At 46.6% G+C, this 13,430-nt stretch overlaps 1 protein-coding gene across 1 annotated transcript in view; it reads right to left on the reverse strand.

Annotated features, from left to right (window-relative positions):
- fam166c (family with sequence similarity 166 member C) overlaps positions 1-11,341 on the reverse strand; it is a 46,315-nt gene extending 34,974 nt beyond the window's left edge. The window contains exons 1-2 of the mRNA XM_041187436.1: positions 11,268-11,341; positions 3,343-3,616 (exon numbers count right to left, since the gene is read on the reverse strand). Coding sequence (XP_041043370.1) covers positions 3,343-3,616; positions 11,268-11,341 — 348 coding nt within the window. The remainder of the gene's footprint in view (positions 1-3,342; positions 3,617-11,267) is intronic.
- Positions 11,342-13,430: the final 2,089 nt, after the last annotated feature.

Consider the following 13,430-nt stretch of genomic DNA (forward strand, 5'->3'; position numbering starts at 1 on the left):
GCCAGGATGCATCCAGGTCAGGAACCTCTGCGCTCTCCCCACTCCAATACCATCCCTCCCATGAAGCGCTGATCACAACTGAACGCAGAAGTGTAGCTGTGGCCTCGACAGCGTTTTCTGCACTTGCATCATGACCTCCCTTTTCCTACATTCTATTCCTCAGCTAATAAAGGCAAGTCTGGCTTTTACCTTGTTAAACGCCTTATGTTCCTGTTCTGCTACCTTAACGGGTCTGCCCAGCAAGGACCCTGTAATCATTGTGACTTCCCACGGTCCTACCATTACTCATGTATTCCCGTACCTTGTTTGTCTTGCCCAAGTGCATAACTTCACATTTATCCACATAACATTCCATGTGGCATTCCTTAGGCCATCTGACCAGCCTGTCTGTATGCGGGTGTAATGTTTGGGTCTCCTCTTGACTATTTACCACCCCACCAATGTTGGTCCCTTTAGGTTCTTGAATGTTGAGCACATTATGAGGCTGGGGGGGAAGGGATGAACTGTGTTACTAACTGAACACTAACTGATCCACTGTCCTTGTTGTTAATTTCAGCGTCACCACCGCATGGCCGCCAGGAGGATGTCCAGAGTCCCCCTTCCACACCTGAGGCACGTCAATTGGCACGAGCGCCACATCATTTCAGCGAGCCAGGCACCAGCGCAGCGTCTACCACATCGGTGAGGAATGTAACGTCGGCTAGTGTCCCGGGGCACAGTGGAGAGGGCACTTCCCAATCGCTGGAGGAGATGGCAGGGACAGAGAGTGCCGATGGTGCCAGCAGTCGGAGGACTGCAGGGGACCAGGCACATGCTGAGTCAGGCTGTGATGATGTGCCTCTGGAGATGTCAGCCATGCAGCAGCTGCAGGACAAGCGGCTGGGTACGTGGGAGCATCTGACAGGGTTGCATGAGAGTGTGCTTCACTTGGTCTCTGTGGTGGAGGAATCCAGGCAGAGTGTCAGTGATGGCATGAACCTCATGTCAGAGCATCAGGCTTCCTCCACTGGAGAGATTGGTGACTCTCATGGAGAGGGGCTTCCAACAGATTGATCAGCATCTGATTGGGTTACACTCGGACCTGCAAGCCCTCACAGCGGTAATGGCCACAGCTGGTCATACGCAATGTGGGAGATGTTCTGGACACCAAGTGTCCCAGCTCAGTGCCCATCCATCCACGGTGAGCAGGGAGGTCCAATGTGACCTCACGTCGGTGCAGCAGCTGCCTGCTATTTCTGCGAGCTCCTCTCAGGGCGCTCCGGATGAGGGCAGCAGCTCCTCCGGCCCTCTGCCAGTGACCGTTGTATCTGTTGAGGCTGCGACAACTGGGGAGGTGCCAATTCTGGAACTGGCCACTCCCTCCCAGGCGGGGTCAGGACAGGCTCCACCGGCCAGAGGACGGATGCCAAGGTCATTGAGGCCAACAGGACAGCAGAGTCAGCAGGCTGGCTCACAAGCCTCTCCGAGCGATGGGGCAGCACCAAGACGTAGCACCCGCAAACTTAAGCATAAAGCACGTTAGGCACTGGACGAGTTTGTCACTGGTGCTTTTCTGTTGCCCCGAGATTAGGGAATTTATTTTTGTCAACGTCAGAGCAATGTTTTGTTATGTTTTTTGTGGCACCATCTGATGGATGGGAATAAAGTCCACATTTGTGACCATGGCTGAGGGTGTCTCCTTTGTGCTGCATTTGTCTGTTTCACAAGCATCTCAAGAGTGTTTGAGTGGACATTGATGGTTCTGTACTCAGCCCTTAGTTGCAGCTGATGAAGTGGAAGATGTAGCACCTAAGTGCCGCGTATGGATGCGTCAGGCAATGCTGGTCCTGCAGATCCATTTGTGTGGAGCTCACCTGCTGGTGCCTTGATGGCCACATGTGTACAGTCTATAGCACCCTGGACACGGGGGAAGCCAGCAATGGCCGCGAAGCCTCTGGCTCACTGTGTCTGACTTGCTTGTTCGCAGTGGAAGTGGATGAAGGTCAATGCCCGTCTGAACAGAGCATCTGTAACCTGCTTGACACAGTGTGGACAGCTGATTGGGAGACACCACAAAGATCACCCACTGAGCCCTGGAAGGATCCCGATGCAGAGAAGTGGAGGGCAACTGTGACCTTCAGAGCCACTGGCATGAGGTGTCCACCTACACAGTTAGGGGAGATCTCAGAGCCAATCATCTGACAGGTGTAGTTGACTGTCTCCCTTGACAGTCGGAGCCTTCTTCGGCACTGCACCTCAGTCATATTGAGGTAGCTGCTTCGCCGCCTGTAAACCCTGGCAGCAGGATAGTGGCGTCTTCTGCGGCCCCTTCCACCATGGACTACCTCTTGGCCCTGTGCCCCTTGTGCCTGCGCCTGTCCTCCCAAAGGTGACTCCCCTGGAGGCTGATTGTCCACTCCTGGCCTCCTACTCATTCTATCCCTCCCTTCCTCCTCAGAGGAGCTGCCTCCAGTGGAGATGTCAGAACCCATACCCAGGCTAAATGGAGGCCTCCAGAAAGCTGCAGGCCCGATAAAGATTCCTGTTGCAGACTGCTGAGCTGAAGGTTCAAAGAACAGAGAAAGCTGCTGGAAATCGATCTGAACTGCTACCGATCACTCAGGCAAGTTTAAAACACTTTCTGCATTAAATATTTCGCATTAAAAACATTGACAACCCCACTGAGCCCACATATCCCGCCCATGGATGAGTTTTATTAAAAAGTCACTTACCCGCCTGCCCGTTGCTCCCGTGGGCCGAGCCGAAGATCGCACGGGCACCTCAAAATCAGCGCCGATCGCCAAGTTGAAGGCCTTAACAAGCCCTTTAATTAATGGCGGGCGCGCATCGCACTTCATCGCGCACCCGCCCAGCTAAATATCTCAACGGCGCAGGGTGACATCGGGACGCTCACCCAACATCAGCGCGCGCCATTTTAAGCTGCATGTCACCCAGAAAATTCTGCCCATTGACTCTTGATCAACAATGTGAGACCACTTTATCAGCTGCAGGAGAATTGAAAACTGCGCAATGCAAACTGTAAAAGATTCTTATGATGCCAACTGTATCACCTGCAGAGGTTTTGATCTTGAATTTAAAATTGTTTGATGTTGGTAAGGAACTGGTTGGTCCATGGCTCCTTTGTAAGCGTGAAATTTCACGCACTGTTCAAACAGCTGAATTGGGCCCCATGATTCTGAGCTCTGAAGAAAATGGCCATCCATTCCAAAACTTTCAATTATCACCCAGCCATAAGCCTGTAGTAGAATATCAGATAGCATCTGCTTTGTATGGCAAGGACAATGTGAAACCACCAAGAATGTGGGCTCCAATCACCTCCGTTTAAAAAAATCTTGGCCTTACCTTGTCAAACTTTTTCAGTTCTTCATTCCTGTCAAAATCCACGTCATTCCTGGACCATTGTGGGGCATATAGCCATCTATTCCGGTTGTGGGACCTATCTGCTATTACAAGAGAGGGATCATTGGAATAAATGGTTGGGAATTGCCCTCCTTTACTATAAGGACTCTGACTTGAATTCAGAGCTGACAGGCGGAAATCTTGGAAGTACTTCCTGGTGGTGTTTCCATAGGTATCACCATATGTGAAATTTACAGTAGGGACAAAGCCACGGTACCTAGAAACAAGAATATAAAAAGGAACAAGAGTTTAATTCAGTCCATAAAACATCTCACTGATAGTTTGCCGTCTCAATGATGCTTAAGCATTAAACGATAATAATAAAATGGTGATCTGGTCAGATATTGCATTACATTCACATTGTCAGGCTGAGGTTTCAAAAGTTGTAGAATGGCATGCTACTCTTCCCTGAATGTAGTGGTGAAGCTTTAGAAGAAGAGTCAGCTCTTGGGCAGCAGCTTGCAGAATTTAGGTGGGAAGCCTTTGGGCAATGGGGCTTATTATAGCCAGCATCGCAGCCAGTGTTTAGGGAATTAAGCAGTTGTGCACTCTCCTGGAGAGCTGGCAAAGGACAGGATTGGCTCAGTCAGCATTGTGTAGTTTATTATTGTATGGTCTGAGACTCAGTTGTGGAGTGAAGTATGATCATTTGTAAATTACCTATTAATCTCAATATTTTGAGAAACACAATTACTGTTAGTTTTCACACCTACGGCAACAATTCTGCTTCACATAGCACATAGCTGAGGTACCACCCCAGCTTTTTGCTCTACTCATGGTATTTCGGTCTGGTATACCAGAGGAGGTTTATAGCATCTGTTTTATCCACCCCGCCTGTCTGTGGCTGGGCTTATTCAATGCTCTACATTCAATGTCTCCTGTGTTTGCTTTACTTTTCTTCCTCTGGGTTCACAACTCTTAGCAACAACTGTAATGATCCTGAAGGTCTCTCTGGCTTCCCACAATGGTGCCTCCCTCTGCTGGAGGGATGGGCTGCCTGGTTATGATAATAGTTGTTGAGTTGTGCCCCCTCAACAATAGCAATAAAATATTAGCCAAAGTCCAGGCTTTCAGGCTAGGTGCCATTTCTCCTAGAGTATTTCACAGACATCAGATAAGATCTTCCACAGCAATGCCACTTGAGAAAAAACAGATTGATTTTTCAGCATCATGAAGCACTTATAGTACTAACACCTTTTCCTTGGTGTTCTACCTGGTTACAGAAAAAACAGGTTGATGGAGTGGAAATTCTCTTTTAGACTGAGAAAGTAGATTAACATCCAGTCCTCACAACACCCATGGTTTACACCGATAGCCTGAGCTCCCTGCATTCTCCACCTTTCAAAGGACTAAACGTTTGTGGAGAGTTGAACACAAAATATCCCTATGGTGCTAATGATGTAATACAATATGTATCCAAATTTTCCACCTCATTCTCAACATACGTAAACGGTCAGTAAATCAAGTAGAGGGACCAGTTAGAAGTGACCACTGCCGTTGTATTTAATGAGGGAATAATGAAGATTAATATTATGCATTTTGCTTCAGTGTCCAAAAAAAGATGGTGAAATCGGGATTATAGAAACCCTTAAAGAAAATGCGGAAGAGGGAACTGTATTGAAATTGAAATTGAAGAAGTCCTCCTAATGCTAAGTATCCCAGAATAACCAGGAATATTCCAGCCATTGGAAAAAGTGTTGTGAAACTTCACAAGACTGATAACAGGGGTGAAAATTGCAGTTTTGAATAAAGGCTTACAAAATTGGAAAATTTTTCACCAGAACTTTAAAGGGTGTTCTAACAGAGCTTTTATAAAATCTGAATGTGTTGATGGGGTAAATAGCAAAAGTTTGTCTCTACTGGTTGGCAAATTGGTAATAATTGGACATGCAAATCTTGTGGTCCCAGTGAGGAATCTGGCTGATCAGGAGTTCCAGGATTTTGACCCAATGACAATGAAGGAAGAGCGATATATTTCTACGTCAGGATGGTGTGTGACTTGGAGGCGAACTTCCAGGTGGTGATGTTCCCATCTATCTGCTGCCCTTCTCCGTCTGGATCGTAGTATTCGTGGGTTTGGAAGATGCTATCTAAGGAGCCTTGCTGAATTCCTGCAGTGCATCCTGTAGATGGTACACACGGCTGCTACTGTGCGTCAGTGGTGGAGGGAGTGAATGTTTGTGGATGGGGTGCCAATCAAGCGAGCTGCTTTGCCCTGGATGGTGTTGAGCTTCTTGAGTGTTGTAGGAGCTGCACTCGTCCAGGCAAGTGGGGAGTATTCCTTCACACTCCTGACTTTGCAGTATCCAGCTCCTTCAGCTATTGCTTGATATCAGGTGGATGAATTGGAACTGGCTGAAGACTGGCATCTGTGATGCTGGGGACTTCTGGCGGAGGCCAAGATGGATCATCCACTCAGCAATTCTGCCTGAAGATTGTAGCAAATGCTTCAGCCTTATTTTTTGCACTGATGTGCTGGGCTCCTCCTTCATTGAGGATGGGGATATTTGTGGAGCCTTCTCCTCCAGTGAGTTGTTTAATTATCCACCACCACTCATGACTGGGTGTGGCAGGACTGCAGAGCTTAGATCTGATCCGTTGGTTGTGGGATCGCTTAGCTCTGTCTATCACTTGCTGCTTATGCTGTTTGACACGCAAGTAGTCCTGTGTATTAGCTTCACCAGGTTGACAACTCATTTTCAGGTATGCCTGGTGCTGCTCTTGGAGTGCCCTCCTGCACCCTTCATTGAACCAGGGTTGATCCCCTGGCTTGGTGGTAATGGTAGAGTGAGGATATGCCGGGCCATGAGGTTACAGATTGTGTTCAAGTATAATTCTGCTGCTGCTGATGGCCCACAGTGCCTCATGGATGCCCAGTTTTGAGTTGTTAGATCTGTTCGAAATCTAACCCATTTAGCACGGTGGTAGTGCCACACAACACGATGGAGGGTATCCCCAAAGTGAAGGCAGGACTTAGCCTCCAGGATGACTGTGTGGTGGTCACTCCCACCAATCCTGTGGCAGGCAGATTGGTGAGGATGAGGCCAAGTAAGTTTTTCTCTCTTGTTGGTTCCCTCAGCATCCGCCGCTGACTCAATCTAGCAGCTATGTCCTTTAGGACTCGGCCAGCTCGGTTGTGATGTGCCACCGAGCTACTCTTGGTGATTGACATTAAAGTCCCCCACCCAGAGTACATTCTGCACCCCTGCCAGTCTCAGTGCTTCCTCCAAGTGGTGTTCAACATGGAGGAGGCACTGATTCATCAGCTGAGGGAGGGAGGTACGTGTCAGTCAGGAGGAGGTTTCCTTGCCCATGTTTGACCTGGCACCATGACACTTCATGGGATCCGGAGTTGATGTTAAGGATTCCCAGGGAAACTCCCTCCCGACTGTATACCACTGTGCCATCACCTCTGCAGGGATGGTGATGGTGGAGTCTGGGACACTATGAATCTGTGAGGATGACTATGTCAGGCTGTTGCTTGACTAGTCTGTCAGACAATCCTTCCAATTTTGGCACTAGCCCCTAGATGCTAGTAAGGGGGACTTTGCAGGGTTGACAGGGCTGAGTTTGCCGTTGACATTTCCGGTGGCTAGATCGATTCCCATGTTCCGACCAGTTTCATTCCTTTTTTGAGACTTTGTAGCAGTTTGATATAACCAAGTGACTTGACCATTTTGGAGGGCAGTTAAGAGTCACATATAGACCAGACCAGGGAAGGACAATTTCCTTCCCTAAAATACATTAATGAATCAGATGAGTTTTTACAACAATCAACAATGGTTTCATGGTCGTCGTTAGAACTTTAATTCCAGATTTTTATTGAATTCAAATTCCACCACTTGCGGGATTCAAACCCAGGAGCGTTACCCTGGGTCTCTGAATTACTCATCCAGCAACAATGCCACTGCGCTATCCCGTCCCCATAACTTGTGACTATTCTTTAAAAGCTATCCATCTAGTCTTATTTCCCTACCCTTTCCCCATAGCCCTGCATTTTTTTTTCAATTCCCTTTTGAAAAAATTGTTATTGAACCTGCTTCCACTCTTCCAGCCAATGCATTCCAGGTCATCACAATTTGCTACATCTGTGTCCTCTAGTTGCTGACCCTTCTGTCACTGGAAGCAGTGTCTCCTTATTTACTCTATCAAAACATTTCACGATTTTAAACAGCTCTATTAAATCTCCCCTTTACCTTCTCTACTTCTTAACAGTCTACATAATAGCTGTAGTTGCAAAAGATATATTCAAAGAGCCGACTAATGTGATACATTAGGTGATTCACAGAACATTCAGCATTTTGTTGTATTCAGTATTCAGCATAGTAATTGTGGTTATAATGACAGGCTGACACTATTGAGATTTCACATTAAAAGGAACTGAAAGCCATTTCAGTAACCAGAATCATAAGGGAGCTTTATTTTCAAAAATTAGTAAGGAACCTCAAACATCACATATTTTAACTGTGAATTACTTATTATTTTAGTTTCCTCTAATACCACATCAAGCTTTATACCTTTAATGTTTGATAAACATTTCAATTTCAAATTAACTGCTTAAGGGATAGAAAACAGACTATTGTGGTGAACAGCTGTTTGTCAAAGCAGAGGGAGGTATAGAGCTGTTCCCAAGGGTTCCAGGACTTGCTACTTGGGCCATTGCCACTTCTGATCTACATTAATGACTTGGGGACACAGGGCACAATTTGAAATTTGCAGCTGGCACAAACATTGGAAGCGTAGTAAACAGTGAGGGAGATTACAACAGGCATCAAGAAGACATAGAGATAAAAACAAAAAAACTGCGGATGCTGGAAATCCAAAACAAAAACAGAATTACCTGGAAAAACTCAGCAGGTCTGGCAGCATCGGCGGAGAAGAAAAGAGTTGACGTTTCGAGTCCTCATGACCCTTCGACAGAACTTCGACCCTTCAAGTTCTGTCGAAGGGTCATGAGGACTCGAAACGTCAACTCTTTTCTTCTCCGCCGATGCTGCCAGACCTGCTGAGTTTTTCCAGGTAATTCTGTTTTTGATCAAGAAGACATAGACAGGCTGGTGGAATGGGCAGACACATAGCAGATGAAATTCAATGCAGAAAAATGAAATGGTGCATTTCAGATGCAAAAATAACGAGAAACAATACAAGCTAGGCAACATGTTGCATTTCTGCCTCCTTTGTGCAAATGCACCGATCTCACACACAGGACAGGTAAACCTTAAGTAGGTTTGATTTATTTGAAGACTACTACAGGATAACACAACAGACGGATCTACTCCAGGAATTTAGCAACCATCATAATCCATAGCAACAGCTACAACCACTCACACACACTACTGCTGCACACATCCTAGTTCTTTAATCATTTGCCTTTTCCCTTAAAGTGATATCACAACAGGTGCAAATTTAAGGGGATGCATGAACAATACAGGCAAAATGGTACAATTTTATAGGTGGTGCATTAACAGGGAGATCTGAAGGTGTTTTTGCCCATATTTTTGAAGGTGGTAGAACAGATTAACAAAGCAGTTAATAAAGCATTTAGGATCCTGGGATTAATAAGTAGAGGCATAAAGCACAAAAGCCAGGAAGTTATGTTAAACCTACATAAACACTAGTTCAGCTCCGACTGAAATTTTGGGCTGGATTTTACAAGGTGCTGTGTTTTCTACCCCCCAGCTAAAATGTTGGTTGGGAGCTTGTCCATCAAAAAGCTAGCTGAACCATAGCCATTTTACACTGGAGACAGCGTTAATTGCCTAATGCCAAAACTTCGGCCCTTATCTGGGGACGAAGTCCTGCCTTAGAGAGCTGCCGGCCAATCTGATTGGCCAGCAGCTCTGAATCCCAGTAGCACCAAGTTCAAGTGATGGCCACTGCTGAGCTTACAGGCAGGCCCCGAGCAAGAGGGGGCTATAGAGCCGGACTTCAAGGTAAGTCCAGAATATCAGTGGGGGCTGGTTGGAAGATCCCAGTGAGGGGGGGGGTAAGGAGGTGGTAGACCAGGTTTGAGAGGCCAGGAGGAGGGTTAAAGGGGGGGTGTCTGGCCTTGAGGGATGCATGCCTCTGGTGGGCACAGGGGACTGCCAAGGGAGGTGCCACTCCTTGCTCGACACCAACCCAGGCATTAAAAGCTGCTGGGCTACCCACCTGACATAGACCTCACCCTGCATTAGGTAAAACAGCAGTGAAGGTGGAATTAGGCATTTAAGTGGTCATTAATTGGCCATTTAAGGACCTCATTAGGCCCAAGGGCAGGCAGGCTGCCTGATTCTAACCACCACCTCCCTCCACCATAAATGAGGGACAGGCAGGAAGGCAGTGAAAAGGCCATGTGTGCATTTATGAGTCCCCCCCACCTCCAAACACACCAGTGCGAGGGGGGCAGATGTTCCTAAAACCTAACCCATTGTATCCAATTCTGGTGACTGTAACTTCAGGAAGAATGTGAAGGCTTTGTCAAAGGTACAGATTGACTGGAATGGTTCCAGGGGTGAGGGGTTGCAGTTACATCGATAGATTGCACAAGCTGGGGTTGTTCTCCTTAGAACTGACAATGCTGAGAGGAAATTTCTTACAGGTGTGTAAAATCATAAAGGGGTTTAGATGGTTTTTCTTTATTTACTCTATTACTAATGACCAAAGCCTCAATAACCAAAGGGCACAGGCTTAAGGTATGAAGAAAATCCTTTTTACACAATGTGCAGTTAGGATTTGGAGTGCACTGCTTGATAGGCTGGTAGAAACGAACTTAGTAATATCCACCGAAAGGGAATTTGATGAAGGCAGGAGAAAGGGAAAGAAGCAGGGAAGGGGTCTGCCCTGGATTGCTCGCCAAAATAGCAGGCACAGGCACGATGGTCTGTACTGTACTGGGCTGTACTATTCCATGATTTGAGCCCATTTTAGGTTGCCTAATCAGTTTGCCAATTATTCACCGGACACCAAGACATATGACCAGGGCTACGAGTGGCAAGGGAGAACATAGAACCATAGAAAAGTTACAGCACAGAAGGAGGCCGTTCGGCCCATCTTGACCATACCAGCCCGAGGACACCCAGGTGCCCTTTCTAATCCCACCTTCCTGCACCCAGCCCATAGCCCTGCAGCTTACAGCACTTAAGGTGCAGATCCAGGTACTTTTTAAAAGAGTTTCTGCCTCTAACACCAACTTGGGCAGCGAATTCCAGACATCCACTAACCTCTACATAAAAAAGTTCTTCCTCATGTCCCCCCTACACCTTCTGCCCCTTATCTTGAATCTATGTCCCCTGGTTCTAGAATTCTCCAAGGGAAACAATTTTATCCTGTCCACTCTATCTATTCCACCTTGGAAGTTATCATGTTATAAAGTTATTATATGTAGTTAACATGACCTAACTGCCAACTTCAAATATAAACCTTAAACAGTTCCTGGTGGTGCACAATCAATGTATGTTTTATATACATTCTGAATCAGTAACTCTCTGAATTTGTTTTTAACGTGGAGGGACGGTGCAGGGCGATATTACTTTTGTGTGACTATCTTTGACTCTATTTCAAAGCAAGCCTGGATGAGTTTTGGGAACGAGTTTTGGAATGACTGAATGGCCCTGGAAATCTCAGGCTTCTGTATGATAATGAACTGGACAAGAGATGTTTAGCAATTTAATATGGCAAACATTTATTTATCTGAACAATAAAATATGTAAGATTTTAGAACAAATCTGGAAAAAAAAAGTAATCACCACGTCTCAAAGTTGCTACGTTAGTTGTGCAGTTTCCAAACAATACTGGGTTTCTGGGACTGAATAGTGTAAACTTAACAGTCATTAACAGCCTAACACAAATTCTGACATCTAACATGATCAATGCACCATTAATCTTACCCTGGCATTAAGGCAGGAGGGATGTATGTCGCATTGTAGTTAGTTATGAGTGTCCCAGCGCTACGGGAAGCCATAATTCCACAACGTCTAACAAAGACGTAATTAAAACTATCTGCTCTGGTTTCTTTTACTTGCACATAAGATTTTACCCCCCTCCCCGTGTCCTCTTGAGCTGTAGCCGTCAGGTGCCGCTGTCCTTGTGTAACAAACTGTTACCCAGGCAACAACGCCGCCTGCCCGGTCGCATCGCCTATAACAGGGAGTGGCCGTCAGTTAAAGGCTGCCTTGTGCTTCTTGGCTGGGACCGGCACCGAGCTGAATGCTGTCCGGTGGAATCACCCCGCCCCCACAAGCCCGAGCTTAGAAAGTGTGCCTTATGCTGTTTCGAATCCACTTCGAAGATTTCATTCCCTTCCAATAGCCATACATGTCCTTGTTTCTTCCGCTGCAATAGCATTGACTCCCTCACAGCACTGCGGGTGTTGCTAACACCATATGGACTACAGCCGCGCAAGCAGCTCACCACCGCCTTCTCAAGGACAGTTAGGCATAGGCAATAAATGCTGGCCTTGCCAGCGAAGCCCACAGCCCATGAATGGTATTGGACTGGTCATCCAGAGACATGAGTTCAAGTTCCACCACATTAGCTGGGGAATTTAAATTAAGCTAATGACAGCTGTCTGGAATAAAGTAGTGGTGACCATGAAACTACAAGGTGGTTGCAACCCTCCATCTGGTTCACTAACTTTCTTCCTTTAACCTGCTCTCCTTTCTTTGATTGGTCCTATCTGTGACTCCAGACCCAAAGTAATGTGGTGGACTTGTAACTGCTCTCTGAAATGGCCCAACAAGCCATTCAGTTGTAGTCAAGAAACTGGCTCACCACCACCTAATCAAGGACAATTGGGCATGGCGGGCAATGAATGCCCACCTTGCCAGCGACACCCCGATTCCATGGATGAATAAAAATAAAACTGCAGGTCTGGAACCATCTGTGGAGAGATATTTTCAAGTGGAATATGACTCTTCCTTGGACGTCGAGTCCAATTTATTTTGCTTCATATATTTCCAATGAAATGAAAGAGTGGTCAAACATGTTTTCGTCAAAATGATATCAAAATGAGGTGATATGGCCACCATTGGTAGTGTTTTGCACATGCTAAGTTCTTAGAGCAGCTGCAGTGAAAATACAGCTCAAATGCCACCATAGTGACTGCTTTGCAAATTCATCCTGCAATATGTCTGTGGTCAATACAAATTTTGCATTTTTTTTACTCATTCATGGGATGTGGGCTTCACTGGCTGCCCTTGAGAAGGTGGTGGTGAGCTGTCTTCTTCAACCGCTGCAGTCCATGTGGTGTAGGTACACCCACAGCACAGTCAGGGAGGGAGTTCGAGGATTTTGACCCAGCGACAGTGAAGTAACGACGATATATGTCCAGGTCAGGATGATGAGTGACTTGGAGAGAACTTGCAGGTGGTGGTGTTCCCATCAATCTGCTGTCCTTGTCCTTCTGGATGGTAGTGGCTGTGGGTTTAGAAGTTGCTGTCTGAGGAGCCTTGGTGAATTTCTGCAGTGCATCTTGTAGACGGTACACACTGCTGATACTGTGTGTCAGTGGTGGAGGGAGAGAATGTTTGTGGATGTGGTGCCAATCAAGCGGCTGCTTTGTCCTGGATGGTGTCAAGCTTCTTGAATGTGTAGGAGCTGCACTCACCCAGGCAAGTAGGGAGTATTCCATCACACTCCTGACTTGTGCCTTATAGATGGTGGACAGGCTTTGGGGAGTCAGGAGTTGACTTACTCGTCGCACTATTCCTAGCCTCTGACTTGCTCTTGTAGCCACAGTATTTATATGGTTAGTCCAGTTCAGTTTTGGTCAATGGTAACCTCCAGGACGTTGACGGTGGGGGATCAGTGATGGTAATGCCATTGAACATCAAGGAGTGCTGGTTGGATTCTCTCTTGTTGGAAATGATCATTGCCTGACATTTGCATGGCATGAGTGTTACTTGCCACTTGTCAGCCCAAGCCTGGATATTGTCCAGCCTTACTGCACTTGGACATGGGCTGCTTCAGTATCTGAGGAGTCACGAATGGTGCTGAACATGGTACAATCATCAGCGACCAACCCCACTTCTGACCTTATGCTGGAGGGAAGG

This window comes from Carcharodon carcharias, chromosome 5, assembly GCF_017639515.1.
Source record: "Carcharodon carcharias isolate sCarCar2 chromosome 5, sCarCar2.pri, whole genome shotgun sequence".
Classification (NCBI taxonomy): domain Eukaryota; kingdom Metazoa; phylum Chordata; class Chondrichthyes; order Lamniformes; family Lamnidae; genus Carcharodon; species Carcharodon carcharias.